This window comes from Taeniopygia guttata, chromosome 6, assembly GCF_048771995.1.
Source record: "Taeniopygia guttata chromosome 6, bTaeGut7.mat, whole genome shotgun sequence".
Lineage (NCBI taxonomy): Eukaryota > Metazoa > Chordata > Aves > Passeriformes > Estrildidae > Taeniopygia > Taeniopygia guttata.
Genome location: NC_133031.1, coordinates 34,897,908 through 34,919,834, shown reverse-complemented (window position 1 = coordinate 34,919,834; position 21,927 = coordinate 34,897,908). Strand labels below are relative to the sequence as shown.

At 41.8% G+C, this 21,927-nt stretch overlaps 1 protein-coding gene across 3 annotated transcripts; it reads right to left on the bottom strand.

Moving 5' to 3' along the window:
- Positions 1–4,145: 4,145 nt before the first annotated feature.
- On the bottom strand, positions 4,146–21,607 carry MKI67 (marker of proliferation Ki-67). 3 transcript variants are annotated; one of them, XM_030276622.4, is made up of 16 exons: positions 21,493–21,607; positions 20,361–20,474; positions 19,555–19,636; positions 19,358–19,473; positions 18,913–18,982; positions 18,247–18,325; positions 16,140–17,573; positions 15,600–15,838; positions 14,670–15,063; positions 12,775–12,890; positions 12,190–12,361; positions 11,967–12,101; positions 9,723–11,590; positions 8,867–8,930; positions 5,538–8,540; positions 4,146–4,791 (listed from the first exon to the last, which is right to left on the bottom strand). In XM_030276622.4, the coding sequence occupies exons 2-16, from the start codon at positions 20,450–20,452 to the stop codon at positions 4,658–4,660; spliced, it is 7,998 nt and encodes a 2,665-aa protein (XP_030132482.4). In that variant the 5' UTR covers positions 20,453–20,474; positions 21,493–21,607; the 3' UTR covers positions 4,146–4,657. The 3 variants fall into 3 exon arrangements, with proteins under 3 accessions (XP_030132482.4, XP_030132483.4, XP_030132484.4); XM_030276623.4 differs by having other exon boundaries at positions 18,247–18,310; XM_030276624.4 differs by having other exon boundaries at positions 18,247–18,307.
- Positions 21,608–21,927: the final 320 nt, after the last annotated feature.

The window sequence follows — 21,927 nt, the reverse complement described above, 5'->3', positions numbered from 1 at the left end:
CATTAAATTCATTTTTGAAATAAACTTTTACTTAGAATTGAGAAATTTAGAAATATACTTCTACTTTTCAGATGACTGTAAAGCTGTGCAGTCCTTTGATCTCCTACCACAAATAGCAAAAAATGGCATTTTTCTGGAAATCCTAAGTTTTTTTGTTTAATAAAAGAGCTGCAATTTATTGTTAAGAAGTTTCATGTCCCACCAGAACAGCAAAAACAAATTATTGTGTCTGTCCAGGTTGAAACTTGAGTTTAAACTTGAGTTAAACTGGATTAAACTCCAATTTCGAAGTGCTGCAATTCACTTAGTCCAGATCTCTCCTGGAGCTGGGAAATTTGTGTTCAAGGATTTGCATCAGCAGATTTTAAACTGCTGAAGTCAAAATAGGATTTTTTTAATTTCTAACTGAACACTGAGGAATGAAACTTCTCTCACACAGGTTTTGTTTTAAATATCCATCCTATTTTAGAAGGGAAAACAAGCCACAAGGAACTTTCTGGGAAGATTTTTGTATCTTAATAAAATAAATTCTAAAATGTAGCAACTTTATTCAGATAATTCGAATAGCAGCACTAGAAGTAGTGTTAAGAACACTGATATTTTCAGTGAAATACAATAGAAAGTTTTACTCTTTCTGCCATGTGTCCTATAAAAGTTATGGTTATCAAACTTTGGGATTACAAGGGTGGATTTTAGCCATGCACAATCCTGCATTCTACTGAAATTTAAAAGCCCTGCTGGAGAAAAAATTAATCTGGAGGATTTGCTTAAATTCATTAAATAAAAAAGGGAAATTTATAATGCTGAAGATAGAACAGAAGTGGGTTTTTAGCTTTCAAATACACTGATTTTCCCAATTTTTAGTGTTAATGTCCATTGCTTGTCATAGGCTGAAAAGTCCTGAGCTACCTGCCACTCACAGAGCCATAAAAATAAAAGTAAATATAAAAATATCTGCCCTGAGCACCACCAAAAGTTCCTCACACTCCTGATATTTAATTTCCAGGTGGGCTTTCATTTCATTTTAGTACTACAGAAGGAAAATTCACTCCAGGAAATGTCCCTTGAGTTTAGTTTATCCACGAATTCCAGCCTCTGTTTGCAAACCTCAGAATATTCACTAATTACAACTTCTGGAGTGGCAGGGGACCTCACATGGAATTTTTTTTTAAAGGGTGGGAGTTCCCATCTGTATCCAGGATTTTTATTTTTTTTTGTGACCTCCTCTGAGTAGCAGCCATACATTATATTCTAAAGGAACAGGGAAGGAAGTTGGAGTGGGAATCTATGGAGACAATGTCCTCAAAGATCATCAATTACCTGCTCTCTGTTAATCTCTGAGCCCAGCCTTTGGGAAATTACAGAATTCCCCAAAATTCTGGGGGTGTTTACAGCTGGGCTCCAAGGTTAACAACCGCTCTCCCAAAATAGCATCACACCTCTGGGTCAAGGCAGGGGAGGAATGCCATGGAAAGAGACAAATTAAAAGGTGTAAAATTCAAACCAATGCGAGTTTTCTTTCCATATTTCATGTAATTAAGCAGCTTGTCTTGCTGAAAAGGAATTCTTTCAAGGCAGGAAGTCTGGAAGGAAATTGGATATGAAAGAGACTGTCAGGAACAGGCAGGGCTGTGGCATTGATGGCAAGGCAGGGCTGAAATATTAAAATCCAGTTTTGTTGTCAGGAAGTTTTGAAGGTTTTGAAACTCTCAGTGACAATCAAGTTGATTTTTCAACCTTATTTATGTAGTGGAAGCAGAAAGTCCATCTATTTTTAATAAGTGTGGAGATGAAATTTAGAGGATAGATGGAGGTCCCCACAGGGAACGGTGACAATTGACAGCACAGCAGTGACAGTGCCATCAAAAGGAGGAAAAGGAGGTTCAAACCTACACCTCTGGAAAAATAATGCTCCTGCTTAAATAATAAATACTTTGCAGGGATTTAAAAGCCATGAGGATGTGGCATATGGGGACATGGGACAGTGGTGGCCTTGGACTCAATGGTTTTGGAGAGGTTTTTACATAAATGAGGCTGAAATTAAGTATCAACAGGCAGCTTGCTATATTTACACAAAATTTAACATACTTATTCTATATTATTCCTTCAAAATCACTGGAGAAATTAGCTTTAAATCAATTCACAGACATAAAAAGAAATAGATATATCTATACCCAGCAACTTGCAAATGCAAGCAACAATCATGATAACTAAGAGAAATTTCTGCTTCCTGATTTTATTCATGTCCCATTCCTTTCCTTCTTTCCTTAAAATCATCTGCCCAGATTAAAAATCAAAAAAACTGACAATGAAGAACATTTGCAATGAAATTTTCCTACCATTTCCCTTTTTTTTTTAAATTTGTGCTGCCACACAACCAACAATGAAGATGTAGCCTTACAGAAAATACAAAGATAATTTGGAAATTCTCCTTGAGGAAAGAGATTTGTTTCTTTGGCTGACCCCTCAGGTAAAAGATATCTCAGCTCTCCCTCAGAATTATCTGCCTTGAGGCAGATTTGCAGTTTCAAATTTTCTGAGTGGAACTGGAGCTGCCTATAAAATAAAATACATCTTTATCAAATTTATAATTGGGAATTCAATCAGGAATAAAGGATCAACAGAAATTAATGTTAAATATCAGTTCTAGAAAAGAGCACAGAGTAAATCCCCCCTGGAAACGTCCTGGACAGTGAGCAAGCCCTGGCCTGGGTGGCTGCAGTGTCCCCACAACCAAACCCAGGTTTATGTACAATAAAATGCATCAGTCATGAACCTTAAGCTGCTGTTTTCCCTGGCTGGCTGTAGAACACTCCCAAAAATGGCACAACAACAACATCCCTTTCTGAAGGACTTCCACAAATGAACTTTGGGAATTCCCATCCTACCTTGTCCATCTCTTCACCAAATACTTCTGGATTTGCAGAGCTCTCCACAGGCCGTGTGTGCTCCCGGCAGTACAAAAACTGGGATCCAACTTTGGAGAGGTCTCCAATTCCTACAAAAGCAAAATTCCTAAAAAAGCAGTGGGACACATTCCTTAGGGACACTGCCCACCTCGGAGGAGACTGACCAGGATTCCTTCTCAGGCTCAGTGAGGCACCTGGGAAAGTGGCAATGGCAGGAGACAATTCCTGATTTTTGAGTACTATAGAAGGAATATTTACTTCAGGAGATGTTCCTCAAGTTTAGTTTATCCACAGATTTCATGCCAGGGAGAAACCCCAGCTCTGGAATTGTGGCACTTCATCTGAGCTGAGCTTTTGTTAGATTTGAACTGGGACCAAACCCCAAAGTGACAGATCAGAAAGACTGGAGGAAAAAAAACTCAAACAACTTCTTAGAACCAGAAAAATATTCCTGTGGATCCCTGTATTTCCCAACCATGGCATTGATTACACAGAAGAGACAGTTTTGATTTTAAGGGAGATGGTAAAATTTTGCTTTCCTCTGAGATTTCAGGGCTAAAGTTTTAGGATTGTCATGATTGGGAAACAGAGTTAAAAACAAAAAACCACAAAAAAAACCCCAAACCAAACCAAAAGACCCCCCACCACAGTATATTCCACTTCTCATATTTAACCATGAGAAGTTCAAGGGAAAGTACCAGATTCTGCAGCTGGGATGGAGCAACCCTGGATGTATGGACAGACTGGAATTTTCACACTAGAATTAAGTAAATTTTTCAAAAAGTGCATTATAATTCAATAAAAACCTTCTGTGGGTATGGGTAGAGCACATTCCACATGATAAAAAACAACAAGCAAAAAAGCCTATCTAAATTTAAAAAAGAAAAGCATAATGTTATACCAGATCTGAGCTTTGGAGTTTAGGGATCTTTACCAACCTGAACAATTCCAATTCCAAATATTCTGCTGCAGAAACATCCCCAACTCCTCACACACCACATAAACAAAGGATTTTAAGTCAGGTCTAAAAACTGCACCAAGTTTGATGCCCAGGCTGAATTTTCTCAGTTTCTGCATTTAAGAAGCCTTGAAGACAAATTAGCTGTAAAAGGTCCTAAAAATTCTGTCTGCAAACCACATCAACCAGAGGATGAACCTCAGAAATGAACTTGTAAGACAGCAGCAATTATATGCTTAAGCATTCTTAAAACCAAAAAAAACCACACGAGTCCCAAATTGTTTCCAAGTTTAATGACTTCAAAACCTGCATTTTTCAATTCAAATTTATTCTTTCCTAAAAAAAACTTATTAAAAATTTAGTCCAATATTTCTGCTAAAACAACTATATTTTTTTAAAAAAAAATATTTACAGAACTCCAATGAAATATAAAATTTAAGCATAGAAAAATTTCATCAGAAAATAGCTTTAGCTGGTAGTAATATGGCTTCCTGATTGTTGTACTGATCAACAGGAAAAAGGGGAGAAACACTGGTAAAACAAAATGTAATTTATGTTTACAGCTTTGCACAAGCTCTCCATGGTTTAGAAACTACCACATGTTGGCAAAGCTACTCAAGAAATATCAACCTTTTATCTGTAGACACATTAAGAAATAAATTTTTTAAAGCAACCATAGAATTGCCAAAAATTTGAGCTTAAAATCAGAGTGCAAATCAATTCACGTTTAAAAAATCCTCTAATTGGAATTACTGAATTGATTTTAAAACTGCTTGAGGGACTCTTAAGGCTATTTCCTTGTTCTTGTGCTGGATCTTGTCCTCTTCTCCATCCCTCCAGTGGTCTGAGCTGCCCTTGCATCCTCTTCTCCAAGTTTAGTTTTGTTTCTTCTTCCTCTTTGGAGAGACCCATTTTCATCATTCCCTATTTGCACATAGAAAAATGTCAATTTGTATCATCAATCAAACATTTCCCACAAAATTCCATCTTCACCTACATTGTTTTGAAAGGAAATGTCCCCAATGACAACATTCCAAAGATTACATCTCTGAATTCAACAAACCAGATACCAACCCCACACTTGTGCACATCCAATATCCTTTAAGTTGGATCCCTGAGGATTTACAGCTATTTCTGAAAGTAGGTTAACATTAATGAGAGCACCAAAACCAATTAGCCGCCATTGTAGCTAAAATTCCTTCCAGTGACATGTAAAACTAAAACAGGACCAACACCAAAGTCCTGCAAAACTGAAAACAGAGGAGGTTTTATGGCAGGCAGGTCCTTGCTGTCACTCCTACTTCAAGGCATTCATTTGATAGTATTTTCTAATTGGGAGTTTTGAAGTCAAGCTGAAAATTCCAGGGAATATCTGAGGTGGCAGCAGGGCTGGGGCAGTGGCTGTCCCCTGCACTGGGGAGGCACCTCCAGTGCCATGCCCAGTTTGGGTCCCTCAGCCCAGGAGGGACGTGGAGGGGCTGGAGTGTGACCAGGGAAGGGAATGGAGCCCCAGGAGCAGCTGAGGGAGCTGGGATCTTGGATCTTTTCCAACCTAACTGATCCCATGATTCTGTGATCTACATCAGCAGCCCCCAGAGCTCTGCACACGATTGTTGGATCTACACAAACCTAGCCAGCCTTAGAGAAGAGAAAGCCAAGCCTTGCCTCACCTGATTTGAATTTTTTGGGTGCCACGTCCTCTGCTGGCAGCTGGCACTTCCTTCTGCGAGAGGTGGGGGCTGCCTGTGGAGCAGGGTCACCCTCCTGGCCTTTTCCAGACTGATTCTCTTCAGAACCAGGGGATGCTCCACTCAAACCCTGAGTTCCCAGAGTGTTGCCATTTTCTGCCAAGCCACCGCTTTTATGGGGAGCAGAAGTAGCTGCCTCCAACGGGACTTCCACCTTCCTCCTATTATTTCTCAACTGCCTTGTTCTTCCCTGGCATGGATTATTTTCTGGAGATGCATCTTCACTTCCTTTAAGAATCCTCTTCTGACCTCTGCCTCTGGGCAGGTTGGGATTTCCCCTGAGAGAAGTGGAACTTGTTTCTTCAGAAGTGGAAGAAGCTGTTTTCTTCCTGCCCCTTCTTGATGGATTTTCTTTTGCAGGTGGAGCTAGGTCCAAAAGTTTACTTTGTTCTTCAGGAATTCTGTCTTTACCATCTTCTGGCAAACCCTGAAGTGAGGTGGGACTAAGAGCCAGTGAAGTGGTTGCTTGCCTTGAGCTCCGTTTTACAAGCTCCATATTTTCTTGAGAAGAATTGTCCAAATTCTCTTTAGCTTCCTTATTGTTATTTTTTCTACCACTTTGTTTGGACAGGACCTGGTTTCCCTGAATAGAACTTTTGGCTTCTACCAAAGGGGCAATTTCCTTCCTCCTGCCTCTTCTCAGTTGATTTTCTTTTCCAGATGGATCACAAGTTTCCAAGAGAACATTCTGCTGTTCTTTGGGAGCTTCTTCTCCATCACCTGCTGGCAGCCTGCGTTTCCCTCGAAGAGAGATGGAATTGGTTGTGTGTGATGCCAGAGCAGTTTCTTTCCTTCTGCCCCTTCCTGGTGGCTTCTCCTTTGCACAGGACACTGCTTCCAAAGGCACATTTTGTTCTTCATCAGTACCCTTATCTTTAGTCTCTGACAAGCCACATTTTGTCTGCAGAGGAGCTGAACTTCTTGCCTCTGCTGCCGGATCCATCTTGTTCCTTCTGTCCCTTGCTGGTGCATTCACTTTTGCCTGTAAAGTTTTATTATCCAGAGCTGCATTTTCCTCTTCTCTCTCTGCCATCTTTTTAGCATCACCTTGCAGCAGCCCACGTCTCGTTCTGACAGAAGGAGATCTGGTCTGTGATGCTGCAGCCACCTCACGTCTCCTCCCCCGCCTCAGGGGGTTGTCCTCTGCTGAAGAGGGAGCAGCCTCCAAAGCTGATCCTGGCTCTTGTACAACAGCCTCATCTTTCCTGTGATCTGCACTTAATGCTTGTTTTTCCATGAAGGCAGGACTAGCTTTTTGTGGGATGGAGTCAAGTTGCTTTCTCCTGCTCCTCCTTCCCTGTGAAGGAGCATTTTCGGAATTCTCATGTTGATTATCTTTGTCAGTCACCCCTTCATCACCCTCAGGTAAAATTTTTCCTTCAACTGCTTTGGAACTGCCTTCTTCAAGCTGAAAATTAACTTTTTTACCTGTTCCTCTTCTACACATCACTGCATTTCTTTGTGCTGGACTCCCCTGCAGGATTTCAGTTTGCTTTGCTTTAAATACTCCCCGTTCATTCCTCGTCCTCCTTTGAGTGCCCCGAGCGGGCCTGGCACTGTCTGCAGCAGGGACTGATGTGGCACCTGGGCTGGGCTGCTCCTTCCTGCCTTGGGCTGCACTGACACAAACAGAGCCCACAGAATCCTGGAGAGAAGATTCATCCACTTCTGTTTCTGATTTAAATTTGGGAGTAATTGGTTTTAGGCTGTTCACATTTTCAGTAAATTCATCAGCTTTCTGCTCCAAAGAGTCTTTTTTGCCTCTCCTGTTTCTAGCCCTGTTTGCTTCCAAGTTCTGAGCACTGACTGGCATTTTATTTGTCTCTGCAGAAGGTGACTCTGCCTTTAATCTTCGAGCTGCTTGTGTTGTATTTTCCTGAGTATTTTCTGTTTCTGATCCCTGAGATCCTTTAATCCCATTTTTCACGTGAGATTCTGTTTCAGCATCAGTTTCAGTTGATGTTTCCTCAGTTTTCTGAATGTTTTGTGGATTTTCAAGTGTGACCCCACGAGTGTCAGCTTTTATTTCAGCTGAGTGCTTTCTGTTTCTAGTGCTTCTAAAAGACTTAACTCTTGTCTCTGTTGCCTTTAGTTCAAGTTTAGTGCCATTTTCAGATTCTTGTGCTGTGACAGCCTCAGGAGCTTTGTCACAAGCCTGTTCCTGTCTTTGTGAAACCTTTGGGGATGGGTCTTTACGAAGCTTTCTGGTTGTTCCATGAAGGCCTCCTGGAGAGGCTGCTTTACCTTGGTCATCCCTTGCTCGTCTCCTTTTTGGTGGAATCACTGGTTCTGTGTTCTCCACTCCTCTGCGCCTCCTCCTCAGTGACAGGAACACTTCTTCTTCCGTGTCCTCTATCCCACTGTCAATAGCTTTGCTATCAGGATCATTTAAATCTGTTTGCAGCTGACAAATTTCACTCTGAATGTTTCCAGGTCCTGTCTTTGTGCCTGGATCATCTTCAGTTTCACTGATGCCACAGTCCTGCAAACTCTGTTTGGTATTTGCAGGTGCTTTTCGTAGCACTGAGGAATCTTCAGCACAAGACTCCAGATTTTCATTTGGATGTTTTGACTCCTTCAGCTCTTTCCTTTTACCTCTCCCTGGTCTCTGAGCAGCTCCAGGCGGTTCCACGGATGAAACAACATCAAGCCCTTCCTGATCAGGGTACTTTGGAACAACTTCTTGTGTGCAATGCTTTGTCTTCCTTCCTCTTCCCTTGTTTTCAAGTGTGATCACTCCCATCTCCTCTTGGGTGTCAGGACTCTGTAACTCCTTTAAACTCACACCATTTTCACTTGGCTTTGCTGCAACAGGAGGTAGAGCCCTCCTGGATCTGCCCCTTCTGAGTCTCTGGGTAGGCTGCTCTTCACCAGTCGAGTCCTTCTGTTGATAATCTTCATCTTGGGAAAATTTTCCTCTCTTTTCTAGAACAGGATAAAGAGCACAAACAAAAATTAGACATTCCTGTGCCTGATCAAAGTATCAGTGTATTTCCATTTTCCTCACAAAGGCATCTTGCTCAAACAAATCATAGAGTAAATAAAGAAATATTCAACCAATTCCCAGATTAAAGGCCAGGCTTCTGACTGAAGTTGTTTAATTCATTTGAATAGGTCAAAGGGTAAAAATGGTCTTAGCTCAGGAAATAGCTGGGCTCACTGAGAGAGGTTGAAACAAGGATTTGAACTTCATGGTAACATTTATGATTTTATATATTCATTATTCCTCTAAACAAAATATTTGTGCTTACCATGTTTATGACTGGAATTAGAACCAATTTCTCCCTGAGAATCCATAACATTTACTGATCTGACCTAAAGGAATAAAAAATAACCAATAAATGCATGTCAGACAGGACAAGAACTTATGGAGCCAACCGATATCAGATGAATGTACAGCAATATTTATAAAAATGCCTGTCAAACCCTTTTCTTTACAAATTAAATCAATTAGTCTTATAAATGCATTAATTTATCTGATATAAACCCACAAACATAGCAAATTCAATTCTTCCCATCTAAGTGAAAGACAACACTGTGGAGAGGTTGAGAGGTGCCTAAATGAGTGTTCAAAGGGAATTTGGGGTATTGAAGAGAAATTGAATATTCTGTAGTACTTTATTGTAGTTTTAAGCACTAAACCCAGGGATATTCAGAATTTTATTTAAGGAATATGAGAATCACAATAATTTTTTCAGAAAATGATACTGGCAGTGATTGCCAACACATCTCCACCGAAGATCAAGGTTTTTCTCACAATAAAAAGCAGCACCAGAACAAACCAGGCTGGACACAGATATCACCAAGCTGACTGGAGAACTGCACTTCTCCTAACTGTAATGGTCAGTGTTGAAAGGTGAATGAGATGCTGGGAATGTCACTTTAATATTAAGCTTATCCCTTTTATATTAAACCTGTTTTTAATGATACCTAAATAACCTTAAAACACTCATTTGTGATGGGTCCTCTCAAATAAACACATTTTAATACACACAAATGCAGTTGTCCCTAAAAAATGTTGCAAGATACAAAGTGTCATACCAAATTAATTTCAGTCACAGATTTCAAAGTCTAAAAACATCCTTTCCAAAAGCTGAAGTATTTTACCTTCATTTCCTCTGGGGTGCCAAACATTTCAGTCATTCCAGCATAGTCCACCTCAGAATCAGAAGATTTCTGCCTGGGTTCTGCCATGAGCCTTTGCAGCCCCACAAAATCCTCAACTGGTTGATATTTCTCTTTAGGAGACCTCACTAATCTGCTAATTCCAAACATGTTTTCTACGGGCTCCACCTTTTCCTTTGGCGTCTGGAAAATGCGGCGGATCCCAACCATGTCTTCCACGGGCTGGGGTTTGAGCTTTGGGGTTTTCTTGGTTGAAGTCACACCTGGCACAGCTTTTACTGCTTCCCTGCTCTCTACTGGAGTCTCCAGCAGCCTTTTCAAGGCAATTTCATCTGTCAGTGGTTCCAGCTCTTGCTGCGGGGTCCTCAGGAGCTGCTTAATGCCTGACAGGTCCTCCACTGACCCTGCCTTCCGCCGTGGGGTCCTCATGAGCTGTTTGATGCCTGACAAAACCTCCACAGGCTCCAATTTCTGCTTTGGAGTCTTCAGGAGCTGTTTGATGCCTGACAAAACCTCCACAGGCTCCAATTTCTGCTTTGGGGTCTTCAGGAGCTGTTTGATGCCTGAGAGAACCTCTACAGGCTCCAATTTCTGCTTTGGGGTCTTCATGAGCTGTTTGATGCCTGACAAAACCTCCACAGGCTCCAATTTCTGCTTTGGGGTCTTCAGGAGCTGTTTGATGCCTGAGAGAACCTCTACAGGCTCCAATTTCTGCTTTGGGGTCTTCATGAGCTGTTTGATGCCTGACAAAACCTCCACAGGCTCCAATTTCTGCTTTGGGGTCTTCATGAGGTGTTTGATGCCTGAGAGAACTTCGTCAGGCTCCAACTTCTGCTCTGGGGTCCTCAGGAGCTCTTTGATGCCTGAGAGAACCTCTGTAGGCTCTGGCTTCTGCCTCGAAGTCTTCACTAGTCTCTTGATACCTGACAAAACCTCTCCTGGTTCTGATTTTTGCTGAGGGGTCCTTAAAATCTTCCCTTTGCTTGACAGAACCTCCACAGGCTCCAATTTCTGCTCTGGGGTCCTCAGGAGCTCTTTGATGCCTGAGAGAACCTCTACAGGCTCCAATTTCTGCTTTGGGGTCTTCATGAGCTGTTTGATGCCTGAGAGAACCTCTGCAGGCTCCAATTTCTGCTTTGGGGTCCTCATGAGCTGTTTGATGCCTGACAGAACCTCTACAAGCTCCAATTTCTGCTCTGGGGTCTTCATGAGCTGTTTGATGCCTGAGAGAACCTCGGCAGGCTCCAACTTCTGCTTTGGGGTCTTCATGAGCTGTTTGATGCCTGACAGAACCTCTCCTGGTTCTGATCTTTGCTGAGGGGTCCTTAAAATCTTCCTTTTGCTTGACAGAACCTCCACAGGCTCCAATTTCTGCTCTGGGGTCTTCATGAGCTGTTTGATGCCTGAGAGAACCTCTACAGGCTCCAACTTCTGCTTTGGGGTCTTCAAGAGCTGTTTGATGCCTGAGAGAACCTCTGTAGGCTCTGGCTCCTGCCTCGAACTCTTCACGAGTCTCTTGATACCTGACAAAACCTCTCCTGGTTCTGATCTTTGCTCAGGGGTCCTTAAAATCTTCCTTTTGCTTGACATGACCTCAACTGGCTCCAATTTGTGCTTTGGAGTCCTCTTTTTACTTCCTGATTTCACAAGAGATACTGTTTTTTCTGAAATTATTACCAAACTATCCACAGTATCTTTGTGCACAGCTTTTCTATTTTCAGGAGTTTTTGTGGCTATTTCATCAAACATAGATGGAGATGATTCCTCTCTCAGGAGGTGGAATATGCCTGGACTCGCTTGCTTCTGCTCTGAAGCATCTGAATTATTTAATGGTGACACCATCATCTCTCCTGAAATAAGCAGTAGACTTATGTTATTTAGAAAATAAATCAAGCAGAAAATGCAAGCATTTTAATTGCTGCATAATAAAAAAAAATTCTAATTCAAACATACCCTTCTAGAAATCAAAATCCAAACATGTGCATCGAGCATTCAGTGTCTCAAACAACTCACCAGCAGCTTGAAGCTCCATACCAAACAGAATGAATCATAAACTTTCTACTTAGAAATTAACTAGAACTACATTTTCTTTTAACACCTGATAAATCTCAATGGTTCCTTTCATGGGTTGCCAGATGCTTCAACTCAGTTAAGTCTGCCTATGCTGAGACTGCTGCTAATCCAAAATATATACATAAATATTCTTTTTTTAAATACCAAACCTACCAGATTCCTCAGGAGTGTGCAAGTCAGAAATGTCCCCTGCAGCCCATGGTGGTGTAACATCAGCATTCTGAGCAGCAGCCAAAGGAAATGTTCTTCCTCCCTGATTTTCTGGAGTTTGGAACATTTCAGGCACTCCTAGAAATGATATTTGGGGAAATGAGCCGGTGTTTTGATAAAAGAACTGCACAATGGGCAGATGAAGCAACAGACTTTGAAATCTCACCTGTGAAACTTTCATCCATATCCATGTTTAGCTTCAGCTTGGGATTTTTTACCACTTTAGGGACGTGTCCAGCTGACCCAACTGTGGTGGAATAAGCTCTACCTACAACTATGGTAGCGGGTGACTCTGCATGACCTGTGCTGAAGTGACCTTTTATTTTCTTCTCTGGAGTCTGCAGAGGAAAAAACAAAAAAAAAAGTTATAAAACAAAGATTCATGGTGGAAGAGGCGGCCAAGCTCCTTCCATAATTTATCATCAGTCATGGTTAACTGGGCTGCTCCAGAAGGCTGGAGGATGTCCAGTGCCAGTGAGTGTCAGAAGGTCTGGCCAGACTGAGTTTAGGAAAGGCAGGTCCTGCCTGATTTTTAGGATCAGAGGTTGGATTCCAAGATCTTGGAGGTCTTTTCCAACCTTAAAAATTCTGTGATTCTTTTTGTAGAAATCTCCATTTCCCACATGCTGTGGGAGACAAAAACTCCCATTTTACATCACTCCAAGAGCTCAGCTTCGCAATCAAAATCATCCAAGTTGCTTGGTGGTTATGCAAGAAAATAAAAGAAACACAAAAAAAAAAAAAAGGATACCTTTGGTGGGTGGTTTATCCTCTTCAGGGCTCTTCCTTTACGGACACTTTTTTTAGCAGTCTTTGTCTGTGGTCTTGCAACCCCCAATTTTACCACTTCTGCCCAAGATTTTGCAACTAGAAGAAAATAAGAAAGAACCATTTTAACTCTCAGCTGTGTAAATGGAAGTTCACAATTATTTCTTTATGATTCCAATATATTTTCTGCAGTCTGGCAGAGGAAAGTGGTTGTTATTATCTGATAACACCCGAAGTAGTCTCTGAAATATTCCCAATTTGAAAACATCATTTCAGCTGAAGTTTGAGAAGACTCCAAGTACCCAGTGTGGCTTTCCACACCAAAACAATGAGCTTCACACAGTGTCAGACACAGCTCAGATCCTACAACTGAACACTGACCCAATTCCTTCCTCTCTCTTTTGGAAGGAACTCGTTTTTCCCAACAGAAATTTGCCATGAGCCTTTCAGCCTCGTTCATTATAGATGAATTTTTACTCTGGTGAGATTTAACAACAGAAGAGAAATTGTTTCTAAGTGAAGTTTCTTACACCACCTTCCTGAGGAATCTGTTATTTATCCTGAATTTAGATCTACACAGACTTCCCATAATTTTTCTTGTATCACCTTCTCCTTGTGACACACTGCCAAAATTCCCAAAGCAAGGTTACCTTCAGCACAGCATAATTCTGTACACAGCAGTGGGAGCAGGGAATTACAGCTGTGGGATAAATGAAACTGGAAGTTGTAGGACACCTGCCTTGTTTACTTCAGGAAAAAAGCTATCTGAACACAGGGATCATATAAAAGAAATGACTTCTTAAAACAGAGATAAAAAGGGGAATGCTGTTCCTTTTCCATCCAAGAAAAGGTTGTTATTCTCTTGTCAGAATTGCTATGTCAGTCTGTAAATAAAAAGAACTTTGAAAAGCTGACATTGCCAGGGTGTGCAGGACGCAGAGAAAAATGCCAAGCATCCAGGAAATTATCTGAAAAAGCACTGGAAACAGTTTTACTTTCTATCTGAAATTTTTAAGAGCTGTGATGTTCTTTCCATACTACAGAAGGAATTGATGCAGTGATATTAAAAAGTACATTACAAAGAGGTGGTGAGAAATGGAATACCACTGATATTTGTCAAGAGTCCTGCTGCCATTAAAATGGACAGAATAATAAAGTAATAAAAATTCCTGAGTGAAGGGGGAATTTGACTTTGTCAAACTGATTTAACTGATGACAACAGGTAACAAATACACCCTGCTTCAAAGTTTATTCAAAAGCCAAAACCTGAAAAACCGGAACTCCCCTATTACAGTTTCCAGTGCTGTCAAAACTATTTCAAATCAGTGCTCAACACTGAAAATTTTGAAGATTTGAAACACCCAGCTATGATCCTATTTTTTATTCTGTCAGTTATGTACTACTTTGAGTAGTTAAATACAGCCCAGTTTCTGGACAAAGTTTGTCAGCCTGGTATAAAAAGAAGGCACAAAATAAGCAAAGTGAAGCTGCATTGCTATAAAATGTTAAGTTTTTCAAAACCAAACTGATGTGATAAACATGGTATAGGTCAACATAACTTGACAGATTTTAAAGATCATGACTCTAACCTTGCAAAGAGAATGTTAACTTTACCATTTTTAAACTTCTGAACATTAATATTTGCCTTTAATTAAGTTTATAGATGCTTTAATAAATTTGCTTTATGAATGAAAAAATGCAACACTTTGCACTTCCAATAAGGCCAGCAGATTTCAGAAGAGTCATCAATTATTTGGTGGCCTCTGCATAACAAGCCTTTTTCAGTGTGGTTCCTGTATTTTAAAGCATGAAAGTATTAAAAATTAATGAAGTATTAAAATTAAGCTTAAGTGTTAAAAATTAACTGTTGAAACCAACCTAGTAAGTTGGCACTGGAGGCACCACTTCTCCTCTTGGCACTGATAACAGCCACAGGCCCACCTCTGCTCTTCATGGCAGAGCCCTTCAAAGCCAGCTGGGCACCTCTGGCTGACTTGGCAGCTGTCCTTGTCACCAAGGCTTTGGCACCTAGGGCAGCAGGAGCAGATTTTGGGGTTTTCCCTTGGACACCACTCTTCCCCTCTGGGTCCATGTCCTCTGTGCCAGCATCCTTCTCCTCTGCAATGGGGAAAGGTGTGGGGGGCTGGGAGATGGAGAAACGCCCTTTCCTGAAGGGGGCTGGAGAGCCTGAAGGGATTTTGGGTGTTGAGACAGGGGATGAGGCACCTGCGGGCTGCCGGGTTGGGGAATTTTTGGGTGACGTTTTTTCTTCCTGGTAAAAAAAAAAATACATCTTGGTGAATGGAGGATTTTTCCTTCTTTTTAATGAAGTCATCTGTCCAGGCAAACCCTGCCTGAGACTTGGATTTCACTTTTTCAGGAATGATTCCTAAACTGTCAATCAAGTCTGGGCTAAGTTTGGCTGGAGGGTTTACCTTTTGATCATCACACCTTCCCATCCTTACCCTTCATTCATCCCCAGCCACCAATTAAATCATTTTATGTTAATTACATTTTCAGATTGATTGATTTTAAATTTTGAGCCTGATTTTTCCTTGTGTTTTACCCATCCAGTAAGTAGCAGTGACCTTGCCAATGAACTTGGTTGTACTTTCACTTTATAATAAACCTGGTTTTGCTGATGATTCTTTGTGCATCCCCGAACACTCATGAGTGACACCAGCATGCATCACACAAGGATTACCAATAATTTTGAATTAATAAATAATAAAATAAACACATATATAATAAAATTTATAAATTCTGATCACAGTAATGGACTCAGAAACTTGATTACTCAACATTTACCTGATCGATCAAGTGCTTCAAGCTCTGAGCCTTTTTGAGCACAGCCCGAGGAGAGTTTCCATAGGGCAAACTCCTCCTGGCAGGGAGGGCTCCTCTTTTCAGGGGAGAGTTGGGAGGCAAACTTTTATCAAAGAGTTCTGGACTCAGATGACCACCAAAGGACACTCTCTTTCTTTTGCCCAATGTCTGAGGGAGCATTTCACCACTTTTCCTCTTCTGAGAGGTTCTTTTTGTCTTGCCTGGAAGAACAATTGAAACAATTTTTAGATATCCAAGAATCCAATACAGCATTTTAACCTTTTCTTGTGCATTTCAAAGTTGGAAACAAACCCAGAGAAACTTACCTTAAAAGGAAATAGATTAAATCCAGGTTATTTTATAGGTATTGTGTATTGTTAAAGTCAAATGTAACTCCATGATAAATACTTTACAATTAGTGTCAGTAATTGGTTCCACATCTTACCCAAGTAGGAGAATTCTTAGGAAAGTGCTACAGAATTTCTCTAATACAAAAAACAAGGCAGGGAATCCTGTATTTACCTGAGTCTTCTCCATTCAAGAGGCCAAAATTTGTGGTTTCTGAGGCAGGCTCAGTGTCCCTCAGCTCAGCAGCACTTTCAGATCTTCTCTTGGCTGATGATCTCCGAGGTCTTGTAGCACTGGCATCTTCCAAGTCCTGTTTTTGGGGACACCTGTCCATGGCCAGCTCTGCTGGAGTTCCACTGGCTTTTCTGCCCGATTCGTGCTGTTCCTGAGCAGTGCTCGTCTCCAGGGCAGTTTCAGCCAGCACTCCAGAGCTCCTTGGCCTCCTCCTTTTCCTTCCAGGTGTCTGACCAGCAGGAGATGCCAACACCCCTCCTGTAGCCAGTGCCTCTGAATGGGCACTTTTGTCCAAGAATTCTTTACTTTCCCTGCTGTTTCTCTTGGGACTCTTGGAATTAGAGAGAGAGACAGGGGTTTCACAATGTCCCACCTTTGAGTTATCCAGGTTTGCCTGATCCCATATTTCTTTCAGCACCTCTTGGACAGGTTTTCCTGGTGTTTGTTGTTTGCTGTTTCGTCTTTGCTTTAAGCATTTGTCTTCTGGCAAAGGCAGTTGTGTGTTATCAATTCTGCACTCTGGATCTTCCCTTAGAGCTCCAACTGGGATTTCTGGAAGCGACTTCACTTTCAACGACCCACGCCGAGGGGTCCTTGGAGTGTCAGGATTTCCAGGATTCATTCCAGTGGTTTCTTTGGGAGGTGACACAAAAAGAGACCGAGGACTCTTCCTCCTGGTCGTTGGTGTTCCTCCTTTAGGAACACTGCAGCTGCTGGGGCTGCACACTGTCCCTTGAACTGGACACTCAAACCTTTCTATGGAGCACTGCTCCAGCAAAACCGAGGGGCTCCTGTGGTTCTTCCTGCCGGGTGTGGGTGTAACTGCAGCACCTCTGGATCTGCCTGGTGTCCCTAATTCCTTGGGATCCTGCAATGGACTCTGACTGGTATCTCCTGACACCTCCTTTGAAATGGGAGCTTGAGGACTCCTGGTAAAACTCCTCCTGGGAGTTCTTCCCCCAGCAGACAGCTGGTTAAACCCTGGGCTGTTTTCTTCTTCTCTTCTCACAATTACACATTTTTCGATATTTTCCATCCTGCCTGTTTCCTTTCCTTTAGCCAGGCTGCCCAGATCAAAAAGACAACTCAGGGATGAAATGGGAGCACGTGGTTCTGGCAGAACACTGCCAGGGTCTCCTTTTGCAGCTTGCTGAGAGGCACTCCTCCTGTGCAGAGGTTTTTCCACTTTCAGCTCATTTTTCACACTTTCATAGAGTTTACTAAAGGGAGACATTTCATTTTGCTTTTTAAGAACGCGATGAATTCTCTGTGAAGATTTGGGTGTTTGGAGTTTGACAGGGAAAGCTTCAGGAAGATTTTCCTCTGGAGTTTGTTTATTTTCATTGGCATTTTTTTCTTCACACTCAGCATTATCTACAAAGAAAGCAAAGCAAAACAAAAATACAGACACTGAGTTACTTCAAAATTGCAGGACTACAAATAAAAATTCCATAAATACAGATTAAAAATTCATTATTTTCCCTCCCAAGAGGGAAGATCCTGGTCAGCAAAGCTCTTCCTGGTCAACCAGGATCTACTGAAAGGAACACTTGAAAGCAGCTGGGGACAAAAATCAGTCAGAAATGATAACAAAGAGTCTTCCCTGAAAATCAGAAGGATGGGAAGGAGAAGTCCTGGCATTTAACCAGTCTGTGGGCTATAATTACCCAGAATTAGCAGTTCTGGATTGTTCTGGTTCTACAGGAAACAGATCCTGTAAACAATTACTTCAATATATACCATGTACCTCTGAAATTACACTTGTTTAAAATTTTCATTAGGAAAGAATGCATGAGATAATGCAATGTTTGCTAAAAGAAAGGTGTAGCTGTCAGAAGAGCAGTTCAGGTTAAATTTTAATGTCTAAGCTGAATTCACAGCACTCAAACATGACGAGATAATCACTGACACAGCAAGATATACTCAGATTGGAAAGTCCTAAAATGCCTTTTCCCTCTTCTTTTAACTTTGCTATAATTCTAATGCCAATAATAAATGCAGTTAAGGGGACAAAAGCACACAAAGCCCTCATAAAACAGGCACCAACCTGAAGCATCAACATTTTTAGCTCCTGGAGTTTGTTTGTGCTGTAATTCCACTTCTGCCACCTGCTGAACATGAAGAACCTGTAAATTTGTACAACATTACAGCAGAGCAACAAATATTTTATACTTCAGCTTTCAATTCTACATTGAAAAAACCCTATTTATAAGAGAATATGCACTGTCCCTAAACAAGCTTTAACGTATTCAAATTAAATCCTCGAACTTTTCAATATTTAACACTGGCCATACATTTGAGGCCCTAGAGAGGAGAAGTTTATCTTGTTGCATTGTTTAAATTCTAATCTGTCGAAGCAGCTGTAAAACAAGAAAGAAAACACTTGCACCTCACCTTCTTACCAAACCCAGTGGAAGATTTATAGCTCTTAGTAACATCATTAATTATCTATTAATTAATCATTAATTATCTATTACCAAAAAGAGACAATTTTTTTACTAAAATTTAGACTAAAAATTAGTGAGTTTTAAAAAGTATTTATCTGAAAGTGTTTGTTTGTATTTTCAGACAGATAGGCAATTTAGGGCTGAAAAGTTACTTTTAATAAGAAAAGTATAGTTTCTTTTAATAAGAAAACAGAACAAGGAAATGGAAAAACATGTCACTAGTACCAATATATTTGTAAATTAAAAACCCACAGCCATAAAATTACCTGCAGAGTTTCATCTTTTGGAGACCTGGAATGCCTCTTTTTCGGTGTTGATTGCAGAGGATATTCAAACCTGAAAAAGTATTTTAAAATACCATTTTTTGTCAAATAATTGATGACTCAATTCTGATTAAGAGGAATGACCTAGGAATAGTTGTCCTCTCCCAACAATACACACAACTCCATTTGAAAGGCTTTAGAAACTTAAAATCACTTTAAATTTCCCCCTAAAATTGACAGCTCTTGAAACAAAATCAGCATGATCTTGCTAAACAATTCTATCTTTATTGATTTAGCTTAATGTAACATAAGTGATAAAAAGATAACTTTAAGCAATCCTGCTGCCTTCTGATGAGGCCCTGTAAGACTTTGTGGAGAAATATGAACTAAACTTCATTAATTTTCACTCTGGAATCAAATAATTGAAGGGCTTGGCCCTGGCACTCACCTGAAAGAACGATCAATAATGGTTAACACATCTCCGTGCTTCAGGGGAACGGGCTGCTCAAAGCAAGCCCCGTTCAGCTGCGTGGGGTTCACCAAGCTTAAATTAGTCAGGACTGCCTAAAAACCAAACAAAAACGTGAGTGACCCGCTGAGATGCAGCCAGACAATGCACAGCTCAGTGAAACAGCAGCATCTGACCTCCTTGTTCTCATTGATCTCGATTTTGCAGTGCTCGTTGGACACCCAGGGCAGCCGCATGCGGATGTCACATTCTGTTTTCCTGGGGGGCAAAACACAGGTTCAGTTTCACACAAAACTGAATTTTGGGACAATTAGGGCATTTCTCAACATTTTAGTTACTAATGGTACAGCAGCATGATGTCTATAATTTGAAGAAAATTAACTACTTAAGTATTTTTAAATTGAAAAAAAAAAACCAGCTCACAGTCCTCCAGCATCAGGGAGCTGAGATCAGAAAAACAGGGAAAGACCCAAACGGTGAAAAAAGCAGATCACAACAAGCTGAGACATGGCTACAGCACAGCTGGTGCTATGGGATTCACTTGATCCCAGAGTTTCCTGAGACTTGTGGAATACTTTTAGACAAGATCAGCTGTTAAAGTCATTCTCAGGCTTTAACAGGTAACTGGACCCCTGGTTTCAACTGCAGAACTACTTCTACCTTCTTAAACTTTATAAGTGATACAAACACGTTTATAAATGTACAGACTTTTCCTTTCTGTCCTTTTCTTAAGCTAATCTCTAATGCTTTTAACTTGCTGTTGGTCTTACCACTTTTTATCCCTTCCCCTGGCAATGAAAGGACAAAAAGCAGTAATAAAATAAAGTTCAGCTTTCTACTCTTACATTAACCTTAGTCCAGTGTCACCTTCCCTCCTCTGCACACCATTCCTAAATACACATTCATTTTTGTAAATAAGCATTAAAAGACATGATCTGCAGGAAAACACTCATTATTTCAATGTATGCAAACAAATTCTCACCTTCCAAATAAACAAGAAGTTGAGGTAAGTGGAAAAACAATTCCATCAGTCCCATTCCTTTTAATGACAACGATTGTCCCGTAGCGTGGCATCTTCAAATGTAAGGAACCTTACCTATAAAAAACACTCAGATTACTCATGCTAATTATGATTTACATGTTTATGAGAGTAAATGGAATGTATGTAAATTTTTATGCTTTATTTTATTCCAGAGATGAGATATTTTCCAGTGGACAGCAGAAGAATCTCAGTGCTGTTTATACGTGTTTCATCGTGTAAAAAGCAAGAATTGTGTTTACATGAATTGTCAGACTAATTTTGGTATTCAGGTTTTTGTAACCCATCATAACTTTATAAAGGCTCAGGCGCAATACAGATTTTGTTCCATAAACCACTTAAAAACTCACTCCTCTTCACCTAAATCTTTCAATCCCTTACCCAAACAGAAATTATCAGATTTGAATTTAAAATAGAGACCTGGCTGCAGTTATATCCTCCTGGAAAAGGAGGGGAGAGTGGCACCAGCTGCCAGAAGCAGCAGCAGGAATGGCTGGGAAGGGGCTGGAATTTGGGCACGACAGAAGGAGGAACAGCAAAAAAGAGACCCTTTCATATCTTTCCATATAATGGAAATCATGCATAAATACCATAACCACAAGCGATCCTCAGAGAAGCATCTTTATTAACGCTCTGTTTGAAAGCAGCAAGGTAAAACAAGGCAATTAAATGCAGTTAAGAGAGGCTCTCATGGAATTTTTGGGTGGGATTCACATGATGAAACACTTGGTGACGACAAAACACAACTTGGAGGGGATCCCGGCAGTCCCTCCGGGTTTAGGGCACGCAAACACTCGGTGTCCTGCCCAGGGCAGCTCCCACAAGCCAAAAAAGCCACAACAGTTTCAGAAACATGTTTATAAATCTGCCCTGAATGTGGTCACAGCCACCGGCGGGGCCAGCACAAGTAAACACCGGGGGAGAAGGGCGGAACAGCCACCATGGCAGGGGGGTAGAGCCACACTGCGGGGGTAGAGCCACCAAAGCGGGGTGTCATGCTGCCCAAGTCCTCCTCGCAGCACCCCAAAGCCGCGTCCCCACGGCTTTACTCCCCTCCCCGCCGGCCCGCCCGTACCTGGCTCTGCCGAGGCGCTGGCGGCCGCTGAGGGGCCCCGTGTGGCGGCGTCCGAGCGCGCCCCCCGCGCTCCCGGCCCGGCGCGGCGCCGACTGAGCGCTTCCCGCGCGCGCGCGCCGGCCCCCGTGCCCTCGCACCGCGCACCCCCCCGGTGTATCTCTCCGCCAGGCACCAAAACGGAGCCCCCGCGAACCGCGCAGATGGATGGACCGGGAGCGGCCGCCACCGCCCACGCCTGCCGGCAGCAGCCACGCGGTGAGACAGCACCAAGCCAGCGGGGCCGCCACAGGCGGCGCCGGCAGAGGGACTATTTTAGCTTCATCCCGTTCCGGGTCGGCGGAAGCAGAAACGAACGCAGCGCGCTGACCGTTGAGCATTCGAAAAGGAGCGCGGCGGCCTCTGATTGGCGGAGGGGGCGGCGCGCGACGCGCAGCG

Excerpts from the sequence above, each read along its gene's own strand:
- MKI67 (XM_030276622.4), bottom strand. The coding sequence starts at position 20,452 with ATGCCACGCTACGGGACAATCGTTGTCATTAAAAGGAATGGGACTGAT. Across the intron at positions 17,574-18,246 it reads TAAAAATGTTGATGCTTCAG|ATAATGCTGAGTGTGAAGAA; the intron begins GTTGGTGCCTGT and ends CTTTCTTTGTAG. Across the intron at positions 11,591-11,966 it reads GCACACTCCTGAGGAATCTG|GAGAGATGATGGTGTCACCA; the intron begins GTAGGTTTGGTA and ends TGCTTATTTCAG.